This window comes from Taurulus bubalis, assembly GCF_910589615.1.
Source record: "Taurulus bubalis genome assembly, chromosome: 16".
NCBI classification, from domain to species: Eukaryota; Metazoa; Chordata; class Actinopteri; order Perciformes; family Cottidae; genus Taurulus; species Taurulus bubalis.
Genome location: NC_136604.1, coordinates 12,472,025 through 12,489,802, shown reverse-complemented (window position 1 = coordinate 12,489,802; position 17,778 = coordinate 12,472,025). Strand labels below are relative to the sequence as shown.

The window sequence follows — 17,778 nt, the reverse complement described above, 5'->3', positions numbered from 1 at the left end:
ACAGCTGACGCAAACATCCTGCCCCACCTAACCCTAAGGACACACATGCAGACCCCCATCGTGTACACAAATGCACCCCTTCTAGCCCTTGAGGCTGCTAAGCCACATATCTGGGGCACTGAAGGGTTGAATAAGCGTAGAAATGTATCTGACCTAGTATCAGTTAATATTGGTTAATATTTTGGCAATAAAAATGCAGTTCAATTCAAGGTTAGGGCTTTATTCAATCACCCTTTTTTCGCTGAATTATTTGTGCATACTGAACACACATAATCACAGGGCCTCTTACAACCAGTTGAGCAAATTTGATGGATTGTTGCCACAGGGCCATAAACATGCCAGCAGGAACAATATGTTTTTGTTATGAAGTTTTGTCAAAAGTGTTTAATGTCACAGATTAGTGACAGTGTTATTACGACGTCATAACGTGTAGGTGTGGTTCATAAACATAAACATAATGGTGTGTCCTTTGCTGATGTGTCCTAAAATTGTCGCATATCAGGTTTTGGTCACCTTTCAATGCCTGCCATATACACCGACCCGCAGGTGCTCACTACGCATGCGCCTTTAAAAACTCTTTAAATACCCCAAGTCATCTGCCACAATAAAACATTCCGCTGTCAGACAGTGCTGTACTGAAGTAGTCACTGGCAGCCAGAGGCCCTGACAGATACACGCAACATTTTTACTTTTAAATACGCTACTTCAGTTACCGGCCAGGATCGGGAGCCTGCCTGAGTAATAACGCATTTGACCCGGAGTCTGTGCAGGGTGAAGTCGGGGGAGACGGACAGGAAAAAACAAAGATGGCTGTGTAGCCAGAGAGACGAGTCCCAGCAGAACCGTCTCTAGCCGCGACTTTAATCACCGACAGCTCCCGTGGGTCCCGTGGACGGTCGGTCGGTACCGGACCAGGGGCGTTAGACGAGCAGCCGAGCCGGGCCGCTGGTGGGCATCGTTGTAATCTGCTGTCGGCGCGAATAACGGCGTCGAGAGCACAACAACAGCTGAGAGACGAGTTGTTTTTGTTCTGCAGAGCGAGAGGACCGCTGTGTTTGTGTCAACGCAGCTAGCCGCGTAGTCCGCTAGCTAACTGTAAGTCAACAGCACCAGTTCACGTTTTATTACGTCATAGTTACATTACACGGTCTCGTTATTACGCAGTCATTTGCTTGTTCAATTCCACGTTCGTAAGTGGCGTTAATATTAATAACATTAGTAACAAGGTACCGTTAGCCTGCATTCCTTTCTGACAGCCGAGCTAACGTTAGCGAGCTGTCAGCTGACCGTTAGCTCGGAGCTAACCTGCTAACACTCAGCCTGCTCGCGACAGGTACGTTTAGACATTTCTAGACAGTCGCCATGTCTTCGCTGGAAGAGAGAGACGTGGGCGTCGTGGCCGCCGCAGGCTCCTCCTCGGCCGGCATGGGGGTCGGGGCCGTGGGGGCAGCGGTGGAGGCTGTCGCCGGGGTCGTGGCCATGCAGGAGGAGGTCGGGATACGACGAGAAGGGCCCGAGCCTCACCCGGACGAGCCACCCAAGAAGAGGGTGAGGGTGCCCAATGGAGAGTCAGGGAAGCTGGAGGAGAGACTGTACTCAGTGCTGTGCTGCACCGTGTGCCTAGACTTACCCAAGGCGTCTGTGTACCAGGTAAACGTGGTGTCAATCATAAACCTAACCCCCCCATAACCCTAACCCTGCCGTCAACAGCTGGCCATCATACTAGAAACTCCCCACGTGTCCCAACGGCCGATCCCTAGAGCCAACCTGTTGAATATGTTGGCCAGCTCCATTTATTTTTAGTGATACTAGATCTGCAACACAGGCCCCAAGTGTGTATATGCTGCAAGCTGAGCCATGAGGCTGAGGACCAGACACACCCAGTCCTTGTGGCCAGCTGTGCTGCCTCAAGTTTATAACATTGTACTGTGAAATATCCCCAAATAACCCTCAGCGAAAAAGCCACATCCCCAAATCCCACATAAGAACTCAACCAAAACCTAAATCTGAATAATCTATTGCCCTTCCCATCAACCTACCCCAACATTTTCCTTAATGACCTCAAACTGCTCACTTCAATGTCAAGTGAACACGTTTGCAATTAATAATTGTTCAGTTAGTATGTATTAACAATACTGTGTGAACACAATATTACATTCGTTCTATACATCATATTAACAAAGGTACATACATTAAAACACATTGACTTAGAGAAGCACAACAAGTACATAACATTAAGCCTGTTATTCGATAAATCCCACCGGACTTTCAATTAGTCACATGATTCCAGAATTATCCTCTGTATAAAATACGAATTTAGTTGTAATCTTGCAGTTATTTTTCCAATGGTGGAGTTGTTACTCTATTGTTGGGCGGTTTTAGCCAAACCATTGTTAGAACCACATTTGAATTAAAATAGACTAAGGAAATACGTCCAGCCTTTGCCAAACAATGACATTTACACCAAATTGTGTTGGATTTAGAAAATATCATACAATCCTACAAATAGTTTCTTCCTCAGTATTTTTTCCCAATTATTTTAAGCAGTCCCAATTCATTACCTTTAAGCAAACCATATATACCATACAATTGTTCACATTTTTGTCATTGAATTCGACAAGAGAAAATGTAATTCCAATTTTCCAAACTAGTCCTTTGCAGCTCGCACTAACGAGGCTCCCTGTGCCTCTTCCAGTCAGGATCCACAGTAATGACTTTACAAACACTTAGTTTGACCATTTTGACGTCTCAACGTTATTTTTTCCACAACAGTGTTCAAATGGACACCTGATGTGTACAGGCTGTTTTATCCACCTGCTGGCTGATTCTCGCCTCAAGGAGGAACAGGCCACGTGTCCCAACTGCAGGTACACCGAGCTCCCTGACATCAGCACTTTCTGATTAGTGCACATAGGAATACAAACTAGCTACTCAGTCCACATCAGAAGAAGCTCGTTAGTTGAGTTAATGATTGTAGATCTGAACATAATTTAGTTTGGACATTGATATATCTAAATTTGATATTTTTTGCGAGCGTTCCCAGACTGGTGTGTCAAAACAGTTATACTGTCTACAGACACTTAAGAAGGTAAAACGACTTACTTTTGCAGCCAAATAATGTAGATGGTATACAATTTTGTCCACTTCCATAACTGATCCAACTACTTGGGAAAAGAATATTGTTTAGTTTTCTGCCATTTCTGAGTCAGGGGTATGCGATGCTGGCTAATGGCATTTAGAGCATAAAAAACACAAATTAGCTTGAGGCAGAATGAGAAGGATTTAAAAAAGCAGGATAAACATGCAGTGAAGACTTAGATGCCCCCTAAAGTGACTCTAAACCGTTAAGTCAATAAGTTATACATCTGTTATTTAAGGCATAACATCCACTAATGCATTTGTACAGGAAAAGTATTTTTTTTGCACGTCAACAGGAATTTGATCACATACTGTGCATGTATGTGCTGAAATTACTACCAACAATTGAGAAAAGCATAACGTCCATTGGTCACAAACTTGTTTGAACATTCTTGACATCCCAAAAATGTCACCATTGAAGGATGATATGTGTTTGTGTAGGTGTGAGATCAGCAAGAACCTCTGCTGCAGGAACCTTGCAGTGGAGAAGGCCGTCAGCGAGCTGCCGACTGAATGTGCCTTCTGCCTAAAACAGTTCCCCCGCTCCAGCTTAGAGAGACACAAGAAAGAGGATTGCCAAGACAGGTATACACCACACACACACACACACACACCCACACACACACACACACACACACTCTCTCACACACACACACACACACACACACACACACACACACACACACACACACACACACACACACATACATGTTCATTGACATAATGCATTCCCTAGACTAGGGGTATTCAACTAAAATTCTAATTTCTAATTTAACTGAAATAATTATAAATAATACATACATTATCTTCTCTTATTTCAAGTAAAATAAAGGCTGGATTTTAAACAGAAAGCTTTTGAAAAATGTGACTATATAAATTAAATGAATAAATTAAATTAATTATTTTAGAAAAATAATGTAACAATTGTCATACAGCTTCAAATTCAGTTTATTCGGACGTCAATCAAAAGAGCCAAGATATTATATTCTTGTCATTTAAAAAGAGAAATGTGTGTTCAAGGACCTGATTATTAAACCACTTGTTTCAGCTAATTTCTTATCTCTGTTCACATCATTGTTGGTTGCTTTATTAATGTGTTAGGGTTCTGATCATATTGGGTCTTGGGTTTATTTTCTGTGCTTTAATTTCGGATGTGAGTCGTTACATTTGCTCTAAAGATGTGTGCCTTGTCTCGTAGTGGCGCTTCACATCGCTGCTTTAAATATCGCTGAACATGAGACGTACTGCTTTTGAACTGGTTGTGGGAATAATAAACATATAACAGTCTGTCCATTCTTGGTTCAAGGCTCTGGTTAAGTTGTCCACATTTCTCTTTTTGGTGCCCCAAGGGAAATAACTTCTCTGACTCACGACAGACTTTTTCGGGTCTCTCTACTCCCGTGTGTGTGAAAATCTCACTGAGTCGAGTGAGATCACTTATCGGAATACGCACATGTGATTGGTCGAGTATGATCATGAGAGGATTTTTAAGGCGTGTGATTGGTTGGTGTGTTTCCTGGACCGAGAGCCGTAAAGGAAGGAAAAGCTTCGCCAGTGAAATAGAAGCCGGGAAGCTTGTGACCGGCTACTTCTGAGAGGAAAACCAGTTGATGTGATTACGGACTGTGTGTTTGTTGTGTGTGTGGCGCTCAGGCCGGTTAAATTTGCATGCTTGAAACCCTATGGGGTTGTTGCTATAGCAACAGGTGACCCTGCTTAGGACAGCTGTGCCTGTGCTAATGTTACCATGACAACAGCCAAGGCAGTCACCAAGTTTTCGGTCAGACGGAGAAATGTGCTGCACACAATGTACACAAAGAAGGAATGCATATTTATATATAAGACCAAACTAACATGACATGAGTTACACCAGAGTGCTGTAATTATCTCTGGTTCACTACTGAGGCTAACTAGTACCTTTCACATGATTAACACCCCACTTTTATTGTTGAGAAAGTAACCGGTATTCATTGAAAAACGCCTAAGTCCAGGATGCCAAGGATAAAACTCCAAACCGTTCTTTCCTTGAGGTTGGCTCTCAGCTCATACGTATCATTAGTATAGTATCAATTAGCCTCGGTTCACAACCAAGGCTAATAAGCACCTTTTGATATTATTAGTACCCTCCACTCGGAGCAGTAAAGTACATGCATTCATCACAAAGTACCTCATTTATATAAAGCCATTTCTTTCCTTCCTTGAGTTTGTCTTTTAACTCACACTCACCATTATGTTGTTCACCAGGGTGACGCAGTGTAAGTACAAGAGAATTGGCTGCCCTTGGCAGGGGCCGTTCCACGAGCTGCCAGCACATGAGGGTGAATGCTCCCATCCCACTAAGACTGGCACAGAGCTGATGGGAATACTGGGAGAGATGGACCAGAACCACCGCAGAGACATGCAGCTCTATAACACCATCTTCAACCTGCTCTGCTACGAAAAGATCGGGTTTACAGGTATATGCAAAAAAATCTGTAAAGACAAATAGTATTAGACAAATAACAAGTCTGTGGAGTGAAATAAATTATCGTAATGTAACACCTCCCCTCCTTGTGCTCGTAAAACTGGTTACATTAACTTGAGATGTAATATTCCCGTTTCAAACCTTGCCCTCCACTTATTTGCCCATCCAGAGGTGCAGTTCAGGCCGTACCGCACGGATGACTTCATCACTCGCCTGTACTATGAAACACCGCGCTTCACCGTCCTCAACCAGACGTGGGTGCTGAAGGCCCGCGTCAACGACTCCGAGCGCAACCCCAACCTGTCCTGCAAGCGCACGCTCTCCTTCCAGCTCATCCTCAAAAGCAAGGTACACTCACTGCTGTCTGTCCGTGTTTAATGTTTTAGTGTTTTCAGCACCGGCAATGTTGAGAACATGGCCTGATTGTCACAGAGACTTGAGCTTAGCTAACAGAAATGAGGAGCTATTTCTTTCTGCTCGTGACTTTTAACACGTCCCTTTTCACGAAGTTGCTTGAACACGGAAGTTCGCCCTTCCTGCTCTAATGTCTGTGTGTGAGCTCTGTCATCGTTCTCTTATTCATGTCATGGACATTTTATTTATAAAGCCCAAAATCATAATGTGCCTCATAGGGGTTTACGATCCTAACAGGATACGACACCCTTAATGTTTCACCCTTAATTTGAGATAAGGAAGACTTGTCTATTGACAAAAAAGAGGGAGGAGGAATGCTTATTCTGGGATGGACGAATATGCAATAAATGTTGAATATTCAGACTAGATGAAAACAACAATAGTAAAGTAATGTGATTATTTGTCTTAACAATAATTACAAACCCCAAAATAAGTCTTCTGTGATCAGCATCATATTATTACATTGTCATGGTGAGGATTCTGGTTACTGAAGCGAAACTGTAATTGCCTTTGGAGCGAGATAAATACTGACAACTGACAACTCCCTTTGTTTAGGATTCTTATCAAAGATGTAAAAAAAAAAAACGACTATGATCATATTTGGTGTATCCCTAGTCAGGTGTGTGTGGGTGTGTTTGTGCGTGTGCAGGTGAACTCTGCCCTGGAGTGCTCCTTCCTGCTGCTGAAGGGGCCGTACGACGACGTGCGGATCAAGCCGGTCATCCATCACCACTCCTTCTGCAACGACGCCAACGAGACCGAATACGTCCCTCTGCCCATCTCCGATTCAGTGGAGTGCAACAAACTGCTGGCCGCCAAAAACATCAACCTGCGCCTGTTCATCTTCCAAGTCCAAAAATAAAGAGTGAGGGACGAGGAGGAGGAGAAGGAGGAGGATGGAATGGACAAGGAAGAAGACTGAAGAAGAAGGGTGACGGAGGGTGAGGGGCTGAAAGAGTGGAGTGCTTAAGATTAAAGAGAGACACCACTGAACCACTGATACCTCTTAATACCTACACACACACACACACACATACACTCACTCACACATACATTCACGCAGGGTACACGCACCTAAAGACACACACACACACCACTAATTACACTTACCTCCTTTTACAAGATAGTGAGACTCCTTGCTCGGGGAGCTGTGAGTTGCTATGGAGATGGGTGGGCATCGTTATGGGATGGAGGGATGTTTGTGAGGGGTGTGGTTATGGGATGGTCGGTGTGTTCCTGTGGAGGCTCTCTGAGACCAGGTTGTGTCTGACCTTTCACCCCTGACACCGGCAGCCAAAGGTAGCACACGCACAAAACTAAGCAGGATGTTCTGGGTGCATTTGTTGTGTGCATGTGCATGTGTGTGTGTGTGTGTGTGTGTGTGTGAGAGAGAGAGAGAGAGAGAGAGAGAGAAAGAGAAAGAGGGTGAAGTGACAGACCCTGGAGTGCAGCCCAAACTCTGCTTTCATGTTGAAATGCCCCAAAGACGTGATAATGTGAAAATAGAGTGATCGACTCTGTACTGAGCTGTTCTTTGGACACGAGAATGGATGTAAAGGGCGAGTGTGTGTGTGTGTGTGTGTGTGTGTGTGTGTGCGTGTGCGTGCGTGCGTGCGTGTGCGTGCGTGTGCGTGCGTGCGTGCAAGTCTCTTACTTCTGCACACTTTATGCCTGAGTCTAGTCAAAGATTTATTTCTGTTTTGGAAAAAGTGTCCGGTTTGCGTCTCAAGCTTTGCCCGAACAGATGAAAGACGGCGTTACCCCAGTGACCCCCCAGTGAAGAGGAGAGATGGCCTGGCTGCATGCATATTTTAGTTCTTCGACTTCTTCCTCCAGCTGTGGTTATATTTAACCTGCAACACTAATACCATTTTTTTTCTCTTAACACTATATATTTAAGTATCTGTGAACTTTTTTTATTTTTATTTGGGGTTTTAACCTGTGACTGGCTGCCTGTGTGAACATGTAAACAGATCATAACCGTGAGATTCAAGTCCCGATGTGAAAAACAGAACAATCCTTAAAGACATCGTCGGTCCCAACAAAACCCCGGTTCACTGCGTGTTAGCTGCTTTTTGGGCATTTGATTATTTGTAGCTCTATTTGGGAATTTGCACCCCTTCAGTACAATAACAACTGGGTCCTGCATAACTAAAGATCCAGCACCTTTACTATTTCAGTTAATAGCATGAGCATAGGTTTATCAAATTAATACCTTCATTTCAAGGTAGTCATCAAAGCTAGATTGATAAATTAGTTAACTTATCGCATCTATATTGGTGTATATGTCAAAAAAATCTTTTAGAAACTGTCACCAATACGGTTTGCCCACCAGAGAGCACTGAAACGTTTTATGTTTTAGCAGAAAAATGTGCCGCTTGAGTGTGTATATTGCTTAAAAAAAACAGGACCCGTAACAAGATGGATTTTTTATGTTATGCGTTAATAATCAGATTTTAATATTTCAGCCCAAAGATCCAGTCTGGCTACAGTCGTAGTATCACTGAATATGTAATTTCCTGCAGCCTTTTACAAAATATGAATTTGATCAAAATGCTCAAAGTATCTGTAAAAAAAACCCACCAGCTTTAAGTTTTTGGGGTACTTTTCTTTCATTAAATGTCCACAAACTGATATACCGAAAACCAGGGCCAGGCTGTATTCCAGTCGAAGAGTACAGTTTGGATTCATGTGCAAAATATAAGGAAGAGGCCATCAGTGGTGTGAGACGTGTGCACTGCTCTTGATGGATGGACTTGGAGGCCTTTGAGGACGAGTCAACAAACCCGACGTTTGGGTCTCGGGGCCATCTGGACTTCTTCGTCTGCCCCAAGCTCAACGGCCCTCTGCAGAAGACTCCTCTGGATATCAGACTCACGGTGGTGATGGATGACGCGTGTGTGTGTGTGTGTGTGTGTGTGTGTGTGTGTGGGGGGGGGGGGTTTTTTTTTTTTTTTACCTCACCACGGTGACATATTAGTGTTAGACTTACTTGAACGAGAACGACAAGATGTTACTTAAGTAGACTCTACTGTAAAGCAGATAGATCTCTCTCCTCCTGACCTCTACTTCCTGTATTTCTGTGTTTTAATGCTTCGTCTCTATGCCAGTGGACTCACTCATCTCACTATGGCTGTACATGTGCCTTTTATTAAAGATCATGAAACCTGCACTGCTGCTTCTTTGTGAGTGTCTGAATGTAGACGGGACAAAAAAAAGAGCTGGCTTTGTTTCTGAAACCGTTGGTCTGTATGAATATTGCATTCAATGCCGCACTTATGAAATCTAAATTTAATTTTAAAGCCTTGTGCGGATGATGGATATGTTTCATTGAATTTGTTGGTGAGAATATGAATCACTCTGTACAAAATGAATTACACAACATCTAAACAATAACACACAGGGGTTTCACAGTTATTGCTTGCAGTCGTGTAAAATGCTTGAAGACTAAAAAGTCAGAGCATTTTATATAATGCAATGGTTCTGTTTGTATAGGCAAACTTAATTGGATAGGAATCTGTATATCTGAGTAGACTGTTTTAACCAGAAGGAAAATCAGAGGTGTACATAAGAAAATGAACGTCTGAATTTCATTGAACTGCTTCAGTTGGAGGGCCTAGGCACTGTGCATGCTGGCGCTCCGTCACAGTGTCACAGTTAACTGGGACACTTAAATAGAGCAGAGCCATCGTTAATGTTATCAGTAGCACCTGTGCTTTTCCTTACGACTAGTTGAAATGTCTGCTGGGGAAAAGGCAGAGAATGTCCATCATTTCATACCACGGGTAGAAATAAGAGTTGAAATGATTAAGTCAGTCAACATGAAATCAAATGGCATTCGTTTTAATTCTCACGTAATTGTTGAGGCGATTTTTATAGCAAAAATGCCCTCATTTTTCAGCTTCTCAAATATTACAATTAGCTGGTGATTGCTTGCTGAATTTCCAAATGGTTAAGCAGTTCATTGTGAAATTCTGAAGATTAAATGGAATGGAAAACAATTGTTAGTTGCAGCCCTCCAGCTGTACCTACTGATTACACCTTTACTGTGAGGACAGTTCACTGGCAGCTTTTGAGCAGAGTGGGGTGCTAAAGTCTCAGTGAGAATCCAACAGTGGTTTGATTAGTGTGTTTGAGTGCATTAAAACTCCCACTGTGTGAGCATCTTAGTCTCCTAATAATATCAAGATTCCCCAATACTAAATGCCCTTAATGATCAACCACGTTAATGCAAAATATTTCACTTGCTTGTTAATTATTCAGACATTAAGGCATTTAATGACAGGCTTCTCTCATTTGTGAACTCAGTGGTAAGTTAACAACCCATATCTCTTATTTCCCACAGCGCACACATCATTTTGAGTATCATGTGATACTGTCGTGAACAGAAAGCATGTCCTCATATAATGCATGCCATTTCCTGGTGTATGTATCATCAACATTATAGGAAACAAACAGCCAGGATGATATAGAAATGTGACATCGTCAATCCAGCCACAGTACTTTATTCTATTCACACAGTGCATTTCCTTGGAACACAATATATAATTTAATATCAATATAAAACTCCATTTGTGTATATAAATTATGCATTCAATACAGCAGCTCTGATAAATACTATTAAGCTTTGGTACAGTGGTACATTTCTGTATGTGAGTGGGTATATGTTTGTGTGTGTGTGTGTGTGTGTGTGCACATGCTTGTTATGAGTGTGTATGGCGTACCCTGTGGGCATCGTCAGGAGAAAGGCGGGTGTAGGTGAGGGAGTGTGAAAAAGGGTGTTTGTGTTAAGAATGTGTGTTTGCTCGTGAGTTCACACAGGAACTCCAATCTCATCACTCCACCCGTCTAGGCGTCATCAGTACTGTGCGCTCCAGGCCCGGCCACTGAGGTTGGTGCAGCTGGGAGGATGGCCGTGGTGGGAGGAGGGTGGAGGCACCAGACAGCAGTAACCCGGCTCCCCACCAACCACTGTCACGACTTTACTTTGGGGATAGGACACCGAAACACCTCCCTACAGAAAAAAAGAAAGTTAGAGTGAAGAATTTGCCACCACAAGCACTTTCAGAACTGCTAAACGCTTCTTTTGGGGGTTGAGTTATTGGAGGCTGATGCAGAACGAGACCTTTGGGTGCTCTGTGTTTACCTGAACTATGCTACGCTGATGAGAGGCCATTGGTGGGTAGGTACCCAGCACAGCCTGGGCCTGGGGGTGGGAGGGCTGCTGCACCCCCACAGCGTAACCTGCTGCAAACACACAGTTATACAAGAGATAAATAACAACATACGTCATCACTGCAATTTGTTTAGCAAAAGATTCATTTAGGAAATAATCCACAAGAGAGTTTTACAGTTATTTTAGAACAAATAAGAAGAGTTGCGAGGAAGACTGGATACCGCATCAACAAAACCATTTACCTTTTGGTTTTTATTTAACTTAAACATCAACATAATAACCATATTCATACAGTAGTAGTGGTGGATTTGATTTCGGTCCATTTTAATTGATTGGTTCAGTATTTACACTCAAATCTTTATTGCCAACATTAAATAATAATAGGAATAAAAAACACAATTTGGGCAATACAAACAATTCTTTTCCATCATTCATGCATTGATAGTAATCTGTATATCTGTTCCGATGTGACCGCTTTGAGTCTATTTTTAATTATATACATTCCTTTTTGTTCTTTCGTTAACGGCCATTGATGCCTGGAAGGTGTCAACAGATTGTTTGCAGCTAGTTCAAATACATTCACTCAATAACATGCTTTAAATTCTAAAACACAACAGCTTTGAAATGTATTTCCCCCCCCGGTCTTTGTCGTTGCGTTGAATAGAAGCAGCAGGAAAAGAGACCGGTTCACTGTGAGACCCTCAGACTACATCTCTGACAGTGTAACGGCCCCCTCCTCTACTGCCACGGCCTGCATCTGTCCGCCACACACACACACACACACACACACACACACACACACACACACACACACACACACACACACACACACACACACAGTGTACCTGTTGGTTGTGCTGCTTGGCTGTGGATATGCTGGCTTGGTGAGACAGGTCTGCATGGGTGCTGAGCTGAGGTAGGGTACTGGCCGTAGTAATAAACAGGCACCTATAGGAAGACCATATAAACAATATTAGCTTTAGTCTTACTGTTATTTACCTGAAACTCTTTCTTTAAATGGTTGAATAAATCTGAAAGTTAAATAAATTACGTTATAACCAGAATTGAAGCTGCTCAATGCAGAATATCTAGTTTTCGAACACAGCGATATTTAATGCATCTTACATGACCATGAAATAATAGTTTCATGTACTTCAAACATCCATGTGTATCCGTACCGGAGGTGAAGGTTGGCAGTAGCTGGGGGGGTTGGGAGGAGGAGGGGGAGGAGCTGCATAGATGTAACCCTGACTGGGAGGGTAGATGGGTGGAGCTTCACCAGCCGACTGACAGCTCACATGAGTAAACTGCGAGGAGAGATCTTCAATCTGTCGGTCAAGAAAAAGGAGGTCAATACGCACATGGACGCCCATACGCATACATGCCTACTGTCAACGCACGTATGTGCAGCAGTTGTCAGACTGTACAGCGATACATACTGTGGTGTATGGCTGTGAGGGAGGGACAGGCAACATCTGTGGGGCTGAGTACGTGACAGATGAGTACTGAACCACCTGAGAGAGACACACATATGGGGACAGAGATAAAGATACAAACAGCAACATGCATGCATGTCAGTCTGAGCATGTCTTGCAACACGTCCTGCTGAGTGTGTATGTGTGTGCGTTACCTGCTGCTGTTGGTGTTGAGGGGCAGATCCTTGCAGCTGGGTCTGGCTCCTGATTGGCTGCTGACTGTCCGGAGGGTTGTACACAGCAGGGCTTCCATCAGGGTTCAGGAAAGGCTGCCCTAAGAGGTCAAAGGGTTAAGTGTGATAAGTGTGTATGTGTTATGTATGTAATCTTGGTAATGTGTGTGTGTTATGTACCGGTATGTGGATTCATTAGTATGCTTCCCGGCGGGATCCCGTTCTCCATGATGTAGGTAGAGTTAGGAGCCGGCTCATCTATGACGGGAGGAGAGGACGGCAGTCTGATAAGAGAGATGGAGCCTGAGAGAGAGAGAGAGAGAGAGAGAGAGAGTAGAAGCAAAAGTAAAGATTAGAAAATAAAGAGGAAGAGTAGGGGAAGAGCTTTATTATCACTGCACAAAACAAATTCACATTTCAACATCTTAATGCGAAAAAAAAAACTAAAGACTCCACCCTTGCATGTGCTCAAATCTGACAGAGGAGGACAGTTAAAAATCATTGGCCACAGATTTAGGACATTGACATCTCCCGCTGAAAAAGAAAGATCCTGATTATTATGGAGCGCAGCAGCCACCCAGCAACTGTTCTCCTTCCTTCCCTTAGGAAAAGTCTACAGAGCATCAGATCGGACCAGTCGCCTCAAAGACTACTGGACAAGTACTTTAAATAACTCAAAGATGTATTTATCATTGTAGAATTTATTCTTATTGTTGTTGTCTCTTGATTATTGTTATTATATAGTTTTTAAGGGATGCCAGAAACAAAACAGGCGCATTACTTTGCATTTGAATGCACTACTTTACTTTTTAATGTGTATGACAATAAACTTAAACTTGAAACATACTATTTACAGCCCCTTAGCAATTACGTGTTTCTCTTCCTGAATATGCAAAGAAGACTGGAGGTGTTGTGTGAAAATTTGCAGCTATGGTGTGAAGGTTCATGGATTGAGATTTTCACACCAGGAGAACTTCCACTGCTTTTTGTTAATTAGATGATGCTGAATAAAGAACAGACATCATTTATAAACAGCGTTTTTCCCAAGTGTGGTGAGCTGATGAAATCTGCTAATAAGTGTAAGCTTGCACAAAGGTAGAGAGGAGTGAAGTGTCTCTCCCTCGATTGACTGAATTTACACCTTTAAGGTGCAACAGAGAATTGTTAAAAAGTCTCTAAATGTTTTTCTGACTCAAGGTTTATAAAAAGACGCACCTGAACCACGTGCGTCCCAGCTGTGGTTGGCAGCTTGGTTGGCAGCTTGGTGGGGTTTCAGGGCAGGACTCGTCCATTGGTAGGAGGAATCAGAGTCTGTGCTGCTCCAAGGTCGAGGGTCGTTGCTATAGCGACAATCAGTCTCAGTGCTACTTTGCCTGCTGCTGGTTGTCCAGCTGGAGCCTGAGCTGTCACGGCTCCCCCTGTGAGGCACATTCAGAATTATCCTACAACCTTATTACTGCATACCGTTCATGTGAATAGGGGACAAAAGTGTCCTCCCCACCTGCTGATATGCCACTCATAACAAAGGCCATGAATGCATCCACTGACATAAATTATCTCTGAAATCTTCCCTCAAGTTATCTTCAACCAGTATGTGCAAGATCTCCAAGAATCTTAAACCCTGACACAAAAACAGAAATCTAGGTCTTCATTTTGTTTCCACTGCAGATTCTGAAAAAACTCTGTTGCAGCCAGGCTGACCCGATTAAGATGATAAATGACTACGCATCTGTGCAGACGGAGCTCTACCTGAAGAGTTGCCTTTTCCTCTGGGTCTCGGCAGATGGATTGTACTCCTCCACGGCCCTGCACACAGAACACACACAGACATATATTAATGTCCTCATCTAAATATAAAAAGCTGAAACGGCACTTGGAGAGAATGTACTGCAGGCAAGGTTACCTGGTTTCTGCATGGGCGCTCTCCTGGGTGCAGAACGGCTGTAAAAGTACAGCGGAGAAATTAGTGAGTCTCCTATATATCTCTATGTCATATCTGCCAGTCTGTCTCTCTCCCTGTCTCACCTCTTGGTTGAAGATTCGGTCTCGTGCTCGTTGGTACTCCTCCTCTCTCTCCTCCATTGACTTGCTTTGCTTCTCCTGTAAGGGGTGAAGTCGGGTCTGTAGGGAGACAAGCGAGAACCGGTCAAAAACGCTGATAGGATATGATCAATGTCCATTATAGAGGAAATTCCACAGAGACAGGTAGCTATAGAGGAGGGCAGACAGACCTGATCATCGGAGCTGTTGTCTCTCTTCAGAATAATTTTCCACCGGTGGATCTCTTCTTTCTTGTCTTTATGCACCTTGTCCAGAAAACACTGCTCCGGTCTTGAAAAAAACAAACAGCTGCCATTACTTCACAATAATTACAAAAAGGCAAGGATCTACACACGGAGAAGCATCTTGCAAGCTTACATGCGGGTGCTGCTGGTCCTGTTGATGATGACAGACTTGCCTGTCTGGTCTACATTGTGCTCCATGCCAAAGTAGGCCGCCACCCGATGGACTAGCATCCGATGGTAGGACGACATGTGAGGGAACTTCTTAAAGGGACTGAGATGTGGGAAGACAGGTAGGATAAAAACAATTTAAAATGAGGAAGAAAAAAGGAGGCAGAGAAGAAAGCAAGTAAAGGATGAGGGAGCAATAAATGAAAGTGGGAGGGAGGAAGAGACGCACAGAAGGCAATAGACGGAGGCAGATTGAGACTGGTTGCATTTTTTTGGCTCAAATTCAATTTAATCCCCAGTGGCTCAAACACACCCACACTAACATAACTGGCTCAATATATTGATCGGTACACAAAAAAAGCTGTATGGACAGAATTATAATATATATGCGGGAAACATATTTAAATTAGCATAACAACGTATTCAGTCTTTAATAGGATTTAGAAGGCATACAAGTTTAATTTCAGCCCGTTTGAACAGGTAGATAGCTCAATGAGGACCCAAGGTTATGTACTCTCTTTCGCACACACACACACACACACACACACACACACACACACACACACACACACACACACACACACACACACACACACACACACACACACACACACACACACACACACACACACACACACACACACACACACACACACACACCTATTGCTGGTGATGAAGTCAGTCATGTCCTGCTCCAGTTTAAGCAGCATCATGCGGTCTCTGGGGTTGCTGTTGAGGGTGTCGACGATAAACTGCTGCAGATCTATGCCGGTGGAGTCGGTGTATTCCACGCTGGACTCTGAGAGCGACGCAGGCAGGATATAATATAAGACAATGAAAATCAAAATACATCAAAACATCAAAAAACATTTAACACCCAAGAGAACCACATCTAAATTGTAGCACTGAATCACATTTTATTTGCTTTCTCTCGTCTCTCTTTTATGAGATATCAATCACACACACACACACCTTTGGACAGTGAATTTTTCTTTGGATCTGCGCTGCGCTCCTGTTCTTCCTCGATACAGGAAGTTATCTCGTTGTCATGGCAGCTTGATGCAATGTTTGTGTCTGCAGATGCCTTAGAGGAAAGAACAGTTTGAGTGTCGTGATGATTATAATGAGGAGGTGGATGGTGATCTGGGTACATTTGTGTGTGTGTGTGTGTTACCTGGGTTTCTTCAAAAGGAGAGGACTCTTCGCAGACAGCCATGCTCCGCACTAACTTTCCTTTGGCCTGAAATGCACACACAAACAAGCAGTTTTACAAATTCACAGAGTATAATGCAAAAGATGTTTCAGTAAGAATGAATAATGAGAGGCAGAATTATTTTGACCTTACCTTAACTTTTTTCTTTGGTTGCACCTGGTCACAGTTTTTCTGCGAGCGAGGACACAATTTGTCATAAAATGTGCATGTGAGGATTGGTAGTGGGGGTATGTTGTGGTACATCATTAATGGTGTACACTATATTTTGTCGCTCACCTGCTGCTCCAGCTTTTTACAAGTGTAGTAACACTCGCCCTCCATCTGATTGGGGGGCTTGGGGGACAGACATGGCAGGGGGGAGGAGCAGCTGATGACATCACATGATGTCACATCACAGGGTTTGAGGAGGACATCAGTACTTTCTACGGCCGCTTCAGTCATCCTTCTAAACAACGCAAAATATGAACTTGTGATACTGTGCGTTTACCCACATAACTTCTACATTTGTATATTTAACTGCTTTTTAAAGATGCCTTTGTACACTTTTGCATGTGTGTGTGTGTGTGTGTGTGTGTGTACGCTGGCCTTACCTATTTGGAGTTGTTTACTGGAGAGCCTCACAGGTGAATGATGAGGTCATATATCCCATGTTCCCAGAGGGCAGTCAGAAATGCAATTATCCTCTCCGCCCGTGCTCGCTTACTCTCCTGTTCCCTCTCTCTGCTGCCTCTTTACTGGTCAATAGAAAAATAGCCTGAAGAGATCGAAAAACACAGGAGAAGAAACAGTATGAGCGGTCATTGTACAACAGAAACACCACTACACGGTTTCACACAAACACACACCCTCGTATCAAACAGTTGCCAGAGCATAAAAGCATAGCTGCTGGAAATGACATCAAACAGCTAAGCTTGTGTGTCTGTGTGTGTTTGTGTGTTAACCTCTGTCTAGGCTTCCCAAATGTGCTGCTGGCTTGACAGTTAATTGCTGCTTCAAATGTATTACTGTAAGTGTGTGCATGTGGGCCGGTAACAGACAGTCCTGTGCTTGGATATGGTATTTGCTTGTGTATTTACATGTATGTGTGTGTGTGTGTGTGTGTGTGTGTGTGTGTGTGTGTGTGTGTGTGTGTGTGTGTGTGTGTGTGTGTGTGTGTGTGTGTGTGTGTGTAGCTCATGTGAACGCATGTCTGTTGTGTGTGCATGAGTGTGTCCTCAAGCTTTTCTTAGAAACAGCAGCTGTGAAGAGTATCATCCGATCCGCCAGCACTGA

General features: G+C 43.4%; 2 protein-coding genes across 2 annotated transcripts; one reads left to right on the top strand and one right to left on the bottom strand.

Annotated features, from left to right (window-relative positions):
* Positions 1-1,034: 1,034 nt before the first annotated feature.
* On the top strand, positions 1,035-9,181 carry zftraf1 (zinc finger TRAF-type containing 1). The gene is made up of 7 exons (XM_079231715.1): positions 1,035-1,095; positions 1,334-1,650; positions 2,773-2,867; positions 3,580-3,723; positions 5,383-5,594; positions 5,772-5,950; positions 6,666-9,181. The coding sequence occupies exons 2-7, from the start codon at positions 1,363-1,365 to the stop codon at positions 6,876-6,878; spliced, it is 1,131 nt and encodes a 376-aa protein (XP_079087841.1). The 5' UTR covers positions 1,035-1,095; positions 1,334-1,362; the 3' UTR covers positions 6,879-9,181.
* A 1,312-nt stretch (positions 9,182-10,493) lies between these two features.
* Positions 10,494-17,214, bottom strand: arpp21 (cAMP-regulated phosphoprotein, 21). Its single transcript, XM_079232029.1, has 19 exons — positions 17,097-17,214; positions 16,783-16,951; positions 16,639-16,677; positions 16,468-16,533; positions 16,266-16,377; positions 15,954-16,092; positions 15,259-15,396; positions 15,072-15,171; positions 14,866-14,961; positions 14,744-14,781; positions 14,590-14,646; positions 14,056-14,258; positions 13,021-13,143; positions 12,823-12,941; positions 12,632-12,706; positions 12,371-12,520; positions 12,038-12,140; positions 11,163-11,263; positions 10,494-11,030 (listed from the first exon to the last, which is right to left on the bottom strand). The coding sequence occupies exons 2-19, from the start codon at positions 16,945-16,947 to the stop codon at positions 10,875-10,877; spliced, it is 1,980 nt and encodes a 659-aa protein (XP_079088155.1). The 5' UTR covers positions 16,948-16,951; positions 17,097-17,214; the 3' UTR covers positions 10,494-10,874.
* Positions 17,215-17,778: the final 564 nt, after the last annotated feature.